At 32.8% G+C, this 17543-nt stretch overlaps 2 protein-coding genes across 6 annotated transcripts; both read right to left on the minus strand.

Annotated features, from left to right (window-relative positions):
* Positions 1-1409: 1409 nt before the first annotated feature.
* Lnk (SH2B adapter-like protein Lnk) lies at positions 1410-8495 on the minus strand. 5 transcript variants are annotated; one of them, XM_014242244.3, is made up of 7 exons: positions 8183-8494; positions 6929-7349; positions 6748-6861; positions 6414-6641; positions 5294-6346; positions 4449-4676; positions 1410-4122 (listed from the first exon to the last, which is right to left on the minus strand). In XM_014242244.3, the coding sequence occupies exons 2-7, from the start codon at positions 7280-7282 to the stop codon at positions 4021-4023; spliced, it is 2079 nt and encodes a 692-aa protein (XP_014097719.3). In that variant the 5' UTR covers positions 7283-7349; positions 8183-8494; the 3' UTR covers positions 1410-4020. The 5 variants fall into 5 exon arrangements, with proteins under 5 accessions (XP_014097719.3, XP_014097718.3, XP_069965005.1 ...); XM_014242243.3 differs by having other exon boundaries at positions 6414-6659; XM_070108904.1 differs by lacking the exon at positions 1410-4122 and having other exon boundaries at positions 4547-4676; positions 5261-6346; positions 6414-6659; positions 8183-8495.
* Positions 8496-9195: 700 nt separating this feature from the next.
* SppL (signal peptide peptidase-like protein) lies at positions 9196-17449 on the minus strand. Its single transcript, XM_036373022.2, has 7 exons — positions 16955-17449; positions 13911-14757; positions 13714-13836; positions 13446-13637; positions 12918-13371; positions 12661-12781; positions 9196-12445 (listed from the first exon to the last, which is right to left on the minus strand). Exons 2-7 carry the CDS (start codon positions 14188-14190, stop codon positions 12377-12379), a joined length of 1239 nt encoding a protein of 412 aa, XP_036228915.1. The 5' UTR covers positions 14191-14757; positions 16955-17449; the 3' UTR covers positions 9196-12376.
* Positions 17450-17543: the final 94 nt, after the last annotated feature.

The raw sequence follows: 17543 nt of genomic DNA on the forward strand, positions 1-17543 counted from the left end.
GCCTACTTCCCATATAACACCATTTTAAATTCCATCTGATTCTTTCACTTTCCACTACGCAAATCAGGCAACAATGATTATATCGGGGTAAAACTTTGCGTGAATAATGCAATTAAAGTATGCCACCTTGTGGTCAAAAATTGTCTAAATCGAACCAAAACTGTTCAAGCCCCTAAGTACTAAATATGTGGACCCCAGCCCAGTGCCTATAGTTAACCTTCTACCGAAAATATCAGTCAATCCACAAAGAAATCTAGTATACGAAAACGAGTATACTATAATATTTGACTTTGCGAGAGTATAAAATGTTCGGTTACATCCGAACTTAGCCCTTTCTTACTTGTTTTTAATTATTTTCGTTCTAGATTCAGAATTGAATTTTTACACAATCAAATAAAGTTAAACTTATTGTTTTCCTTCTCAGCGAAATTATTTTCCTTCAATGCATATTTCATGGGATATAAGCAAAAGTAATTGCTTACTCGGAGGAAGAGTAGAAAAAATCAAAAGTGTAAAAGAGTATCGGAATTTTTTTTGCTCCAAGCAGACATCATTCATTGGTAGAATGCCAACCGCTGTGGAGTTTCTCGAACCAAAGCTTCATGTATTTTTGTACCCTGAAGAAGGTATATTTAGTTTACCTACGCGATCTAGACCCTCGGTTTTTGTGATATCGATCCGAAATTTCGCAAACGTCCTTTTCTTCCCACAAGCTGCTTGTCGGAATTGCTATCATAGCTTATAGTTAGCATATCATCAGCGATCAAAAACTTTTTTATTTGACGAGATAACTTCACGGAGTTGGGCATGGACTAGTATCCGAACGGTAAAATCTGCGAAGAAATTGTTCAGATAGGACTACTATAGCATATATGTACATATTTATATAGCTGGCATACAAACTGACAGATCAAAATCATTTTATGCTATAAGCAATGTACCTGTGCAAGGTATTATAGCTTCGGTGCAGCGGAATTTAACGTTTTTTTATTTCCGTTTTTTGTTAGCATTTGCAACTTTTCTTACAAGTCCGCATTTTGCAAAAAACTGATGTGCAGCTAAAACTTTGCCTGTCTCTCCTCGCGGCTCTCTTCAAAAAACTGATTGCGAATATTATACAAATTTTAGATAATATCTATATCATTCATGATCTGATATACTTGTAATGCTTAAAATGATGCGATTCAAACAGGCATCGTTCTTTCTCACACACTAACCCACACTAAACTTTTTATGTGAACGTAGTCATACAAAGCGAAGTAAAAGTTCTATGTGAATTGGCCATTATACCTTTGTCATCGTTAGTTCAAAACTGCGCCAAAATTTCAGACACTATTACTGTTATACAAATTAACTGGAATCTCTTGCTATTTCATGACAAGTGTCAATATAAAATTTAACAATTGCCATTATGTTGAACAATAGTTTTTTATTAAATAATTCAAATAAAATGAAGTTAATCTTTTTGCAAGTACACGAAAAAAGCGCATAAAAATATACCTATATGTATGTATGTATGTGTACGAATTCAGCGAAAATATATATATTTAAACTATATTTTCAATTGCAGGCAAAACCTGTGCATGTAGTTAGGATGGAAATATTTTTTAACGGCTTGCAATAAAAAATCGTATATAATCTTAGTTTTCTCTAATGTTTAAGCCGTTCTGTGAGTATACAGTAAAATTTCATAACTTATTGTTTAACTGCTGTTTGTAGCGTTTGGCTTTTATTGCGTAAACAAATATTTGTTTGTATGTATGTATGTATATAGGTAGTTGCATCAAAAATTTAACTGATACGTATAGGAATAGTTATGTAACATCGTTTGTGTGTTTGTTTGTTTAGCAATAAACTTGCAAAATACTCGTATATGTAATGTGTGTATATATATATGACTACTTGCACATATGTATGTTACTATACAACGCTTTATATTTATAAATACGTAATGTAGTATATATTTGTTTTTAACTATGGGCTTAAATGATTGCAAATACATACATATACATACAGAGAGGACATATTACTTTAAAGTTGTTGCTTTCATTTATTTTTTCCGTTTTAAATACGTTCAAACTTGCTTGCATGTACAAGCATATTACACAATTTATACTCAACCCTTATCAGTGTGTCTAAAATTCAATTCCATGCGACGTTGACGTCAAGTATTATTCCTATATTTCTAGTATGTTCAGACACACTTTTTGTTTTTGTCATAGAGAAAATCTTCAATTTTAGTATTACAACCACTTTTCACTTCTTAATTGATGAATATGAAGAATGTATACACACACGTATACGTAAAAACACTTGCAATGACCAAAAATTTTATGTTTTGGCCTAGAGGGGGGGGGAAAAGTGAAAAACAAAAGAATAAAAAACGTTAACTATAATATCCTTCACAAATACAAAACATTCCATACAAGAACTTGATTTGGATCGGTCAGTTTGTATGGCAGCTATATGCTATAAAGGGTCCGATCTGAACAATTTCTGCGCCCACAGAAAATAATCTCTGCCAAATTTCGTGAAGATAATTTATCAAATAAAAAAGTTTTCCATACAAGCACATGAATTTGATCGGAGAGGTGATATGACAGCTAAATGCTGTAGACGGACGGACAAACAAACGATGGCAAAGCGACTCAGCTCGTAATGCTGATCATTTATATACCATATATATTTTTTTAGGGTTTTCGACGTTTCCAAACTTCGTGGCAAACTTAATATATCCTGTTCAGGGTGTAAATAAAAGCACCATATATATTAATGCTCTGCATATAAACGTAAAAACCGTATCTTAATTTTTTTAGAACGACATTTTTACAAACTTAAACTCCACCAATAAGCCATTCTAGCTTTTGGAAATGACTATAAACGTTGTAATGTTTATATATGTACAGATATACACATTTTAAAAATGTTTTGCGTTAAGTTCTACAGTGTGCCGAAAAAATTTGCAAGTTTTTAAAGAATAAATTTCTATATTTCATTGTGTTAATTTCTTCGAATTCATCATTTAATTACATCTTATATAAAAGATGTTTACATAACTGGATTTACATACCTATATCAGGTCAAGTATTGTCTCCCCAGTAGAATTTACTCAAACCTTATTTATTATATTTATGTTGCGACGACAACAACAACGCATGTAAATAAATTGTTTTGTCTTTTTCAATGTTATCTTTCCTACTTGTTGAGTATTGTATGCAATTTTTTTAGCTTACAGTTAATTTTTTTTTAATAACTTCTCATTAACCTGAATATACATAAGTCGAAAAACCTAACTTGTGTGTTTGCTTAAAAATTATGCACTTACGATTAATATCTACTACTTAAGCAGCCTTTTGTTTTTAGGAGAAATCTAATTGAAAATTTTAAATATCAGCTATAGCATATTTTTCTTTAATATATATGTATATATATATCGGCTATTGAGCAAATAATATTTACAACTGTTTAGTAAAAGTTTCGGAACCAATAGTGAGTTATTAGTTGATAAAGCATTACTTACTTAAATACTTAAATACACAGGAAATTTATATTTCAAGTAAAAACTGAACAGTTTAAGACATAGGTATATACATATGTACTTTTAATTTCAATATGCAACAACGCGCAGTCAACCTTATTTTAACTAAAACCCTAATAAACTGTTTTTGCTTTAAGAAATGTAGGGGAAAAAAAACTCCTAAATATTTTTTATGCCTACATTTACAAATCATTCAAATATGCATGTCTGTTTTAACAAATACCAAATAAATATACATGCATTTTTTCGTTAGGTATATGAACACATTAGAAGTTTAACGAAATATTGTTAATTTACAAGGAAATCATGGTAAAATCTGTCGAGTTATGTAATTTTCATGTGGAAGGCAATGAAAAATACTAGCTGCTTTAAGTTTACATTCACTTATGTAAGTATGTATACATATAGTATGTATGTAGGTAAATATAGTTTTTACTGTATTTCGGCTTTGCCAAGGATAAATTATTCGTAGCGGAATTGAGTTACACAAAACTGTACTGGTTGTCGACCGCGCGTGGACCCATTTCATTTGCGTTCAAATCGTTAATGCTCGCAACTCTTGCACTAGTATTATGATGTGAATTCTGTAAATGATAATTAAATGTAAATGTACATCCATATATGTAGGTAATTATTATTTTGTTTTTACAATGTAGCCAACAAACATCGAAAGAAATGCTTCTCCAACCTTTAAGAAATTTGTAGTTCTCGAGTGGAGTACTTAGCATTGTTATAAACATAAGAGTCAATGTCATTTTTTTGTTGAGAAATCTAATACTCTTCAATTGAGGTACGGTGGAAAAATAGCATTGGAAGTTGGAGAATTATGTTAACTCTCCAATATAGTTCTGATTTGCCTCAAACTGCAATGTTTGTTAGCTATATACAAAACAACGTATGTAATATGTACCGGCGATTGTAGTGATACTGTTGATGCTCGTAGTTGTGGCGCGTTTAGTTGTTGTTGTTGCTGTTGCTGCTGCTGAAGCTGATGCGGTTGTGATTGTTGCTGCTGCTGTGTTGATATTTGCGACGGTTGTAAATGTATATGATGGTGATGCGGCTGTTGTAAAAACGGTAACTCAATTTCGCACGTTTTTAAACGCACACTCATGTTCAATGTGATTACATGCTGCGGCTGCAATCCGCCCGTAAACAAATGCATTTGTGGCATGGAATAATAGGAAGAAAAGAAAAGACATGGCACTTTGATTTTGAATATGTGACACGAACAGATTGCGTGCGACTGGTGTTAGTATTATTTGGTTTTGTTGTGGAAAGCTGATGACTCAGATCCATGCAACTAAACGTAAAGAGGATTTTCAATACAAACATACATAGTTATGCATATACTTATTATATGAAGAGAAATAGTATCTGATGAGCAAAAAAAAAAAATTATAATAATAAGTAAAAAATAATTAATAACAATAAAAGATATTGTGCTAATTTTAACATATACAAACTAGACGAACACAAAACGATAAGTAAACGTTTACTTAATTTAAATTTAAAATCAAAACTACCATTAAATTTGTACACAATTTTTGATTTTTCACAAGTGGTAGTAGTTATAACTAATGTTTTACGCTTTATACTCATTGTTCGTATTGAAAGCAAGTCAATGTAAAATTTAATGGCCCCGTGTTGAATTGTTTCAACAATGTGAAAAAAAAATTACAAAATAAAATACGAAAACATCAAATCAAAATCATCACTGACACTGAATGGACTCCAAAATTTAGGCTATCTCACATGTCTCGGTGATGGATGCTGTTGTTGTTGTTGTTGTGGTTGTTGTTGATGCGCACCGTTTGTCTCATTGCTACTGGCATCATTTGTGCCGCTACACGAAGTTCCTTGATTATGTACCCACTCGGTTAGTGTAACATCTGATGTACCGCCCGATTCTAATGGTATTGGATTGTGCCGAAAGTGCTCGAGCATCTCCTGAATCGAAGGAAACCATAAATGCTGCACGCGGCATTGGCCCTTCTCCGACAAGGTCATACGTAAATGTTTAGCACGCCCTTGGAAATTGAATGTAAGCACAAATTCACCTTTGCGCGTTTCACTTTGGCGCACTAAAAAAAAACCATGTCCTGCCGCTTCTGAATGTAATACCATACGAGCCGCTTCTGAACGCGGCAGTGTACCATGAAACCATGGATACTGCCGCATTTCGGCCGTCAAATCAGCTACATTTATATCTAATTCGGTATCACATTCGGGTTCGAAATTACTCGATGCCGATAGGCGTTGTTCACCTCTTTCGCCAGGTCCGACACGTCTCGGTGGTATATCGGGTATACCTTCCATTGCATTTGCATCATTACCAATAGTTGCTGTTGCACCTACGCTCGCATTAGCAGATACCAATGCATTGTCCGATTGCGAACTGCTTGGGCCGACATTGCCGTTAGAGCCAATTATGTTTGTTTGATGGTATTGGGGATTATTAATGCCACCGCTGCGTGGGATAGTGCCATCTGTGGAAGTTAAATTGCCACTCGGACTCATAGCCATTGAAGATGTCGCTGAAATGCCACCCATTATCCCGCCGACACCACCACCTCCAGTAAGTAATGCATCTGCCGATTCCAAGGGCAATTGCTGCGTGGGCGGTGTACGCATGCAGTAACGTATAGTTGCTAACCAGCTGTGCATTTCGTCACTGCTCTCTGCCTCAATAACATATTCCATATTGTTATCTGCCTTCAAAACAAAAGTATTTTCACGGTCGGGCATTTCAAGTCGAGTTGTTTTTCTCGCCTCCGATATTAGGAAACAAAACACGCCACTTCGAGGCTGAAATAAATAATTTTTATAATTATAAAGAAACGTAGTTATATTTACAAATAAAACGCTGAGAAACCTTTGTAGCTTTAGGTGGTGTGTAAAACTCCAACATATAGCCGCCAACAGCTTTCACCAGTGCCAGGCGACATTTTTCCCATTTTTGTGTGCCTGTTGGTTGATCCAAGCTTTCCGGTGTTAAATTATAGACGTAACCTTCTTTACGACATTCGACAATAATTTTCGAGATCTTTGTCTTGCTGTGTTTGCTGCCATCTAAATCATCGCTGTTCTTATGAAAAAGTGTCTGCAGGAACAAGAAATTCTAATATTAAAATTATTAAAATGAACTGTTCAACATCATGATATAGCATGTATAGAAATCTAATAGATTTGGTAAAACTATTGCCCACCTTGCCCTTGCGCAGACCTTTGAACGAAAGCCTTCGAAAGAATGCTTTGTGAAAAATTTTCGGTGAATCTTCGACTGTGTTGCCACTTTCCTCTAATGAATTTCCATTACCAGTCTACAAATCAAATGAAAGCAATGTTAATTTATTTTAAATACGTTACTCTCAAAAAGATCAAACTAACCTTAGCATTACTACGTCTATGGCAAAATTCGGTTTCGAAATGATCCACAAATGCCTCGGCAAACTTCTGTCCAAAGCTGCGATATGAAATATTGCGCGCCTCTTCGGGTGGCAAGTTTCCATTTATATAGTTTATACAAGCTTTGGCAAAGTCAGCTGCCGCTACACGTGAATGACGTTCACAGAATTCCTCCCAACTTGTGCCGTAAGCATAAGAAGTACCACTAGCAGCACTCATATTTGGTATGAGATCACCGCCTACTGCACCGCCACTGCTACCACCAACACTACTTCCGCTAGCAGGCCCAATATAGCCACCAGCGGTAAAAGTATTTGTTGTACTATTACCGCCCATTTATTTAATAAATTGTGTTTATTAATATACAACTGTATGTGGCACAAATTTTTCTGTTGTAAGAATGCTATAAATTAAACAAAGTTATATAATCTTGTATTTGTGCACTATGTCCATTAGTTATGTATGTAAATATATTATTTTTAACTTAACTCATAAAGCCAACCCACGAAAACGATGCTTCTAGGGTGTTATCAGTAATTTATGTGCACATACATATAGCTCACATACGTATATTAATATTTTTGTGTGGTTTTATAAAATATCTATCCGTAAGTTTATACCCTAAACAGGGTATATCGGAGACCTTATAAAGTTACATTTAAATTAACAGTATGACGAGCTGAGTCGATTTGGCAACCCGTCCGTCTGTATATACGCAAAATAGTACCCAGTTTTTGAGATATTAATCTGTACAACCATTAATTCTCTCCAAGCAACTGCTCATTTGTCGGAACTGCCGATATCGAAGCACTACAGCAATAGCTGCTATAGAAACTGAACAAACAAAATCATGTGGAAAACTTTTATATTTGACAAGATATTTTCACGAAGTTGGAATAGAATATTGTCTATTGCAACGGTACAATCTCCGAAGAAATTGTTTAGATCGGACAACTATAGCATATAGCTGTCACACAACGAACCGATGAAACTCAAGTTTGAAATGGTGTCTTTTGTATTTATGAAGGGTATTAGAGCTCCTGTGGAACCGAAGTTAATGCTTTTTTCTTGTTTAAAATAAAATATATTCCTTTTTGAGATGAGGAAACATATGTATATTTATGTACATGTGTATATAATATACATGTACATAGTTGGAACTAAATCCCCATTCATATTTTTAGCACACTTAAAAAATAGCTGTCGCAATTTATAATTTTGCGATATTAAACTTACATTGAAGCTATATATGTATTCTGGTTTTCTTAGAAGAAAAGTTATTTCTCTGTTAAGATGCGCATTTTCTTATGGTGTATGCTTCACGCCTTTTATTGTACACATGGATTTTCTCGTCCTCTTAACAACGACAAACAGCACTTATTTCACATTAAGCTTATCTAAGCATTTCCAATATATCTGCGATATATTTTTAATTATTTCTTGCACATATTCATTTATTGATATACATTTATTTATTAAAATGTTTGTTTCTAACGTTTTTATACATAAATAAAAGCGGAAAAGCTGGAAAACACACTAAAGAGGAGGAAAAATTTTTACTTTACTATTGTAACCGGAATTGCCAACTACACAAATGATATTGCCAACAATAATTAAAAATAAAGAGTTGCCAACTGCAAAATGAACGTTCGTTCCCACGACAATCGGGTCTACGTAACCGGAACGGACCCGAATTGTTATCCGGCCAAGGACTGTCAACACGGCAGAGTTCTGATGCTACAACAACAACAAGAAATATAACCGTTAAGCTAATCACAGAAACGTAATTGGCACATCAAAATGTATTGTTATGTTAATTACGTGTTAAGACCGTCAATAAAAAAATTAATATGAAATCAGCCATATTTTATGGGAAATAGATATTTATCACCATAACCGGTTCTATGTTATCTATTTTTTCAGTAATCTAATCCTACGACCTATCGTTGTACAAATATTCTTACCGCTGTATTCTGGCACAGTAAAAAGAGCAGCATTCACGCGATGCCTATCTTCTACCAAATTTCGGAATTATAAGTGAAAAGTAATTTGGAAATTTTATATAATAGAAACTTTATCCCCTCGACCGTCGGGTTTGTGTAACCAGAACGGATCCGGATCTTTATCCAGCCAAGGACTGTCAACTCGCCTGTTTTCCTCCAAATTACTTCAGAAATGTTTCTTGCCGATACAACAACATTACATATGTGAACGCCAGATACTGAAAAAAGTTTTGAGAAATACAGCAATTCAAATGTTTCATATATATTTTTTTATTGTTAAACAATTTACTTATATTTTAAAATTATATCAAATAGTTTAACATAAAAAATTTGTATTTATGTATATTAAATATAATATTAGACCTTATTTCATCAGTTTTGCTAATCCTTATGCAATTTACCTTTAGTTAGTAAATTAATACAACAGTAATAAGAATAAAAATAAAAACTAATTTTAAATTCAACATATTCCATAATACTTACGTATATATAAGTATATTTAAAAATTGCCTTTACTTAATAGCTACCGTTGTGATTTTTATTTTACAAGTTTTATTTTGTAAAACATTTCTACCGTTAAGTGCTGCTTATTTGTGTTGTGTATTCAAACTTCATCTGCAATTTGAAATCATGAGTTGTGTAAATATAAAATACATATATACTATCGTATTTTGATAAACACTCTCCTGAAAAAAATAATCTCGGACAATTTTGTTTTGTGATAAGGATATGAATTTTACTTATGAAATTAAAAAATCTTTCAACTATTAGAACGAAAACATCGATGGGTTCATTAAGAGACATAGAAAGATCATGTTGAAACAAATTATACTGATATACATATATAAGTGTTACGTTGTTTGTTTTTGTCTTTGCTTATTGTTTATAAGAAATGCATTGGTTTTAAGTTGATTTTTGTATATTGTTTGCTGATGTATAATTTTTATAATTTCAGATAAGATGTTTATTTACCGAATGTACCTCAGTCAAGATGAGCCTAAAGAAATACAAATTATCTTTAATTTGATAATTTATTAAAAATTTCATACTTTGCTATGCGTATTAGATATTTAAAACTAAAGTATAAAAAGTTGCTATAAATAATCTTAAGTTAGTTATAGCAATTTATGTGTGATAAAGACAATAACTCCAATCTACAGTTACTCATAAATGAAACATGTACGCAGTTTTTGAAAGTGATTTCATATTTCGCTTAAAACACAATATGGACTTTTAAAGTTTTTGATTTAAGTCTGTGTTTTTTTGTATATAGCATTAAAACTATGAATACGCACATAACATTTTATTTGGATTTTCTATGATATAAAACATTCATTAATACATTTTCGTTGAAAATCATACAACAACATAAAACGTTCACTTCGATTGCACCGGAACTATAATACCCTTCACAAATAAAAAGGTTTCCATACAAGAACTTGTGTAGAAGTGGTCTGATATCGGTTCCGACAAATTGAAAGCGTATGGAAAAAAGGCGTATGAGAAATTTCAGAACCATATCTCAAAAACTGAGAGATTACTTCGCGTATATATAGACAGTCGACGGACATGACTTAATCGGCTCAGCTCGTCATGCTGATCATCCTTTTTGGCTGTTAGAAATTTCGTGGCAAACTTAATATACCCTGTTCAGGTATAAAAACCGAAGTTGCACTAACAAGATAAATCTTTAGTGCTCATTAGCCTTGAGTGCCACCAACAGAAAATGCGAAAACTTTTCTGAATAACTGTATTTAAATTATTTTTAACATCTTTGAGCAATTGTATAATTATTACAATGTATTTGTAACTGTATTGAAGTAATAAGAGTTTATTTTCGAATAGTTATAATAATAAAATTTTAGTTTAAACACATTAAAAAGCTGAAATAAAACAAGGGAGAATTGAACGATAGAACCCACTGCAGTACTTTGTCATGCAAATTTCATTACAAATTGGTAACTATAAAAATTAAAATATTATTACCAATGGTTATATTTATATTAATGTAATATTAAACAATATCTCAAGAATACACATATAATGTGCTATCAATTAATGATGAGTAAACAAATTTAACTGGATTTTAATAAAATAGTTTTTGGTTTGGTTTGGATTTTATTCTTTTCTGCATTTAAAGAAAGTTATAGAAACTCCGAGTGATTTTTGTCACGAAAGAAGTTTATATTAACAAGCCATTAATTAATATAATAGTATTTCATAAATGTTTGACTTATTACATGTTCTTGTACAATTTATATAGCTTTTTGAAAACTTGGAAAACTAGTGCCTTCTCAAAGTATTTTTTTCTGAGGCTGCCATTAGGTTATTAAAAAAAACACTTGATTCAGGCCTAAGATTATCTATTAGTAAAACTAAATTTTTTTGTCCTATTGATTTTACATGAATCTCCAATTAGATTGTGATGGTTACCGCAAGGACCTTCGGTTAGAACTGGTTCAACACAAACAGCTATTACTTTCAAATTTTTTAAAAATTTTTTTATGTCTCTGACTACACCTAAGCTCATAAACAGTATTGAGAAATCTTTTTGTGTTAAATCATCGAAAACATAGGAAAGTTTTAATATATTTACTTCAATTCAATTAGCTTTAATTGTGAAATGTATAAAAAGTAAAATGTTAATAAGTCAATACTGTCAGAATGAGCTACTACAGCGAGTTTTCGTTGTTTCTTTAACATAAAAAAACTGAAAAAGGTTTATAATTTTTTGCCCTCTAATGCATTATTCACATATTCATAATTGTTCACTAATTTGCTTAAATCGATTTTTAAAAAAATTCAGTTCTATATAAATCAACGAAATTGATTCGTTCAGATGATAGTTATACCTAATGAGTACTGTTTATTGTATGTATGAATGTGTTCTTGTATGTTTGTATATATTTATGCATTTCTATAGAACTCATCATTATTAATGTGCGGATGTGGATTCGAAAGATGATATACTTAGGCATGCATTTTAGTTAATGGAAATATGTAATCATACATCAACATTACTGTAATATGTATATTGCTCAAGTGCGCTAAATTTTGGCTTTTTTCACTATTGAATACAGTGTTGTATTAACGGATGTTGTACATAAAAATACGTTACTGTTATTGAATCTCATTTTGATATCTGAGCGCATTACACTTAAATGTTAATATTTTTTTAGTTCAATGAATACTTTTATAATAAAAAAGAAATAAAATTAAACGCAAAATGAGTAAATAAATTTCCTTGTCTTAAACTCTTAATTCAGCATACATACTATGTATTATTCACAACCCCCACCCTCATGCATGCTCCAAGTTGGTCTATGTCTAGTTATTACTATAATTAAAATACAAAAACTAAAATAATTCATTCCTTGTATAAACGTAGTTCGTTGAACGTATACGAAGGAAAAAAGAGGCTAAGCACTCAGACTTCCAGTTGCTTTGATGGTTGCTGCGTAATAAACGGTTCACTCCACATGCGTCGTAAGTCGCCCTACAAATATTTATCAAAATATGTTAACATCTAAAGAATATTTCAGTGTCAAAGTAAATCTAAATGATCTCTTTTAAAAATACCGACAATTATGGAAACCCTTTGACATTGTTATAAACAATATTTATTGAAATTTCTGTTGCAATTTCGGAACATAAAAGGATTCTATTTTGCTCCCCTAATTAATATAGGTTTTTTGATTAAAAATGTATTACCTTGAGATAAGCCATAGTCAACAACGGTAATAACGTGAACGGCACCAAGTATAACAATGCCGGTTGTGCTGCTTTGAAAACTTCTGAACTAACGGTAGCGGTGAGCAGACCAAGAAAGTAGCTATAAAAAAAAAACAAATTTTGTTGTGTTATTATTATTAACGATGAAATATTGCAAGCAAAATAAGGATAAATATAATTTATTTTAGTATAAATAAGTATATCGTCTAAAAATTACACAATCACAATAGACTCACCCCAATAAGGAACAATGGAAGTAGGTAAGCCTCGAACCGACTCCTTTCGGTGGCTGCAACGTGGGATCCGTAGTGATGCCCTGCGATTTCTTATATGCATCATAACGCAAAACAAAACATAACAGCAAACCCGGCATCACTATATCACCCAGACCCAACATCGAAAAATGCCCATTATTGTGTATGCTTGGAAAAACTAATTTGCCTGGCAAGTTAAGTTTCGGCGGCTCTTTCACAATACCACCCAAGTTTAGTTTTCGCGCTACTATGCCCACCGGATTGTCAGCTGGCCGGGTGGCCACCTTAACCATTACGTTCGTGCTAAAGATATACGATGAAAAGAAAACCCAGAAGACATCGTAGATGAGCAGTCCAGTTAGCAAAAGTGTAGACACCTTAAGACTGGGCAGGCGTACAAAAGCGATAAATGCCACACATAGACCCATGCCCATCGCTATGAAGTATTTAAAATTTAAGGCGTAAGCAACACATAAATAGTGATAAATGCATTTCAGTGCAAGAACTTACCATCCATTAACAGCCAATGTCCGGTGAGTACCCAAATGCATACAATTGACACAGAGAGTGCAAAACTGAATAATTCAGCGCCAGTGAAGCGACCACATATACCAAACGATATGCGATTACCATCGGTGCATGGTCGTATAATGTACTGGCACATGGGCAATAGCAGAAAAGCTAAAGCCACTGTAGCAATTACTATAAATAATGAAAACAATTAGTCATTAATTTATGCTTAATTATATGAGGAAAAGTCCAATGAAAATTAACTCACTTGCTGTACAAACGGCGAAAAGCAATTGCATTGAATCGAAAAAGAAAAACATTACCAACAATGAAACTGAAGCGCCGAGTGGCAGGCACAATGCATGCATTGTATCAAGCGTAGCGAATTTGCCTAAAAAAAGAAGCGATTAGAAAAATTTTAATATAAATTGTTAATTTACAAAATAAAATAACTGTAATACTTACTAGTCTCTTGCTCTACAGGTTCGCCTGTTAGTAAATTCAACATTGATTCACTACGCTTCTTTTGTTCACGTTCACGAGCCTCCTGTTCTATATTCAAACTACGAAAACTGCCATAGACGATCAACAGCATCGAAATGAGACATGTAGAAACGCGTGAAGAATCCATGACATTCGATGTCCAATGTACTTCACGATATTCTGTGGTGGCGGACTGTGCGTTAAGACTACTGCTATCGACGACTGCTGCTCCTGCTCCCCCGCTCACTATACCGTGCGACATTGCGCGCCGTAATTGATAACAGCTTGTACGTAGTCGTATGCTATTGTGCGTTGTACGCTTGCGCACTAGCGTCTAACAACGCCACAAACACACGCACACACACCCCCTTGTGAATATACACACTAGATACGAATTGCTTAAATCAATATTGATGCACCACCTTTTCCTGCAGCACACCAAGTGTTATACGCACATATAAGTATATTTAATTATTTTACTTTCGCTTCGGCCTGCGTGATAGTATTGCTTAGTTTGTTTATTGTGTGCGTCGACTGCCTGCCGCCAAAGTACCATCCACATATGTAAATATTTAGTAGTTTGACCGGTAAGTTTGCTGATACTGTAGCTTTTAGATACCTGCTAAGTAAACAAAGCTCCTGCTTGTGTTATTACACATGCACACGTCCGAGTGCCTTATCAGCAGGGCAGGCAACAGAACAGCGAATGGTTATAACCTGAGAAAGCCGCGTTTTATGACAATATTGCAGCAATTATTGTAATACTTGTATCAAGAATGAAGCAAACAATGTTAAGTAGACTGATCGTTCAATGACTTTCATACGTTTACTGAAATAAAAAATAATAATATTGTATAATTATTAAAAAAAGTAAATAATCTTGTTAATATTAAATTTACAAAAATCTCTTAATCCTATTTATAAATTTCATATACATATAACTGATGAATTTAAATTATCTCACAATTCAAAATGCTACGTTTTTGTCATGTTACCATAATATTCTTAAGAAATAATCATATACCTAAAAAAATTAGTATAATAAGTATATTTTTGGTTGGTTGATTGAAAAGGGAGGCGCAAGAGTATCATTACGCTCAAAGTGATGCCGGGTGCTAACCAAATTAGGCCTGAACAAAGCTAAGCAACAAAAAAAAACCCGGTGTTATATGGGAAATAGGTGTGGTTGTAACAAGATTTCGCCCATTTTCGCACAATAACATAGAAATATGAGAAGAATGTTATGTACCGAATTTGGTTGAAATGCAGGTTAAACAGATCCCAAGACATGCGTTTTCACCTAAAAGTGGGCGGTGCCACCCCGTGTCTAATTTTGAACGCGGTTCCTGTAAAGTCATCTCATACCATCCCAGAGATATAATTTAATATATATGGGGAGTGGGTGGAGTTTCCACCCGTTTTCATCCATTTTCACACTGTCGATACAGCTTTTCAACTCGCCTCTTCATCCTGATCATTTATATATACATATATGACCATATATCCAACTCGATTAGTTTTAGCTGTTAAAAAAAACCCGTTAGGTTAACAAAACTATTATACACCGTAGCAGCATGTTGCGAGAGTATAAAAATTATCATGATAACCCGGTAGTATATAAACAATATAACATGGCTATTGGATGTAGATAAAACGTAAATTTATTTCCAAGAAAATTATCACGTAAAGCACATGAATATAGACAGGTCGTATATAAATAGTTCAAAACTTGTTTAATTCGAATAAGAAACAGTACGATATCTTTGGGTTTGTTTACACAGATGTTTTTAGAATATGTCCCCAAATAAAATAACAACGGATATAAGTGTCAAAAAACTAAAACTCGTCTTTAAATAACATTATTTGTTTTTATACACGTTCTTATATAGATATTTCAACATATATCTTGCAGTTTTGGCTTTCGAAGTACAACCTCGAACCGCGGGGAATATTGCTTTTTAGTAGTTGAAGTAAAGCGAAATGCTTTTTTTAATTTGTGACTTACCTATCTATACAGAGTTAGATCGCCGATTCATTATATATCCTTGGCAAGAATTTAAAATAGTATCCGCTGAATATCGGGCGGATGGAGGAGGTTCTCCAAATTAAGATGCCGCTGACTTATGGTTTTTTAAGATATTTTGATTGCATAAAAACGGAATATTATACCGGATATACAGAACTCATAATCGTGTGATGGGTAATGCAATATGTTTCAGTATTTCTCTTTTCTCAATAAATTTAGGAGTTGATTTGACCAGTGACCAAAGAATTGAGGACACCCCGATGTTGAACTGTTAAGGGTTAACCCATGGTTAAACCGACTTTAATTGCGAATTCCGGGATGCTATTTTAAAATTTACATTCTCCTTTTTATACCCTGAACAGGGTATATTAAGTTTGAGCGAAATTTTTAAAAGCCGGAAGGAAATGTCGAAAATATTATAAAATGTATATATAAATGAACGACATGACGAGCTGAGTCGATTTAACCGTGTGTCTGTCTTTATATAATATATAAATATCTTTTAATACCCTTTTATGCTATAAGAAATGCACCTGTAAAGGGTATTATAGCTTCGGTGCAGCCGAAGTTAACGTATTTTCTTGTTTATATTAATAATATACTGCAAATGTATACGATTTTATATACAACAGAGAACGATATTTATTCTTATGTTGCCATTAGCAAAACAAAGAAGATAACTTGTACGAACAGTTTTGCTGTAAAAAGAAGAATTACGAAGTACCACATTAAAAGGAATTAAAAAAACTTATGTTGTTTTTGTGTTACAGTAATTATCTTCATATTTACAACTTTATTATATACAGAAAATTGTAATTGTAGCTAGCAATATAATGAGAAAGTTTTCGGTTTGGAAACACACATAAACTTGGCAAATTTGACGTAAACCTAATTTATTTTTAAATTAATTTATGAGTCTTTATTTCGTTAATTACTCTTAGCATATGCATAATTCATATACCAACTCTTTTCTAACTTTAAGCCAAGGAATACCACTTACCAAATACTGCGAGTTTTTCAGTTTGCTTAAATACATTTCCACAGCACTTTTCTTCTATAATGCACATAGCTTACGTCAAATCTGCGAAAACATATTTTTTATATATAAACCCACAATGGATACCAGCATATTTGGTAAAAGTTTGCATCTCTTGCATATATATTTGGTAGATAACTTTATTAATATTCAGTGGCTTTTTTCGCCATTTAAATTTGAAATTAATACACGCATTCCATTATTTTATTCAATTCGTTTACACTTGAACGCACTGTGCACAAAAACTATTCGCAGTTTTCTTTCTTATTGTCCATTTTCATCTTTAATCCATTAGTGTTTGCTTACCTTTCCTCATATATGTATGTATTTATGTTGACTTTCTCACTCTCATATTTATTATTTCTACGCTTTCATTGCTTTTTGAATGGAGTGACCAAAGGTTTTTTGTCATATATTTCTGATTGAAGAAATTGTCTAACTTAAAAAAAGATTCATACCACATGAACAGTTGATATCATTATAAAAATTAAAAAATAGTAAATTTAAATTAAAACTCTGTTTTGTTTATTTATGTACAGTTAAAAATAATTAA

Source organism: Bactrocera oleae, chromosome 2 (assembly GCF_042242935.1).
Source record: "Bactrocera oleae isolate idBacOlea1 chromosome 2, idBacOlea1, whole genome shotgun sequence".
In the NCBI taxonomy this organism is placed as follows: Eukaryota; Metazoa; Arthropoda; class Insecta; order Diptera; family Tephritidae; genus Bactrocera; species Bactrocera oleae.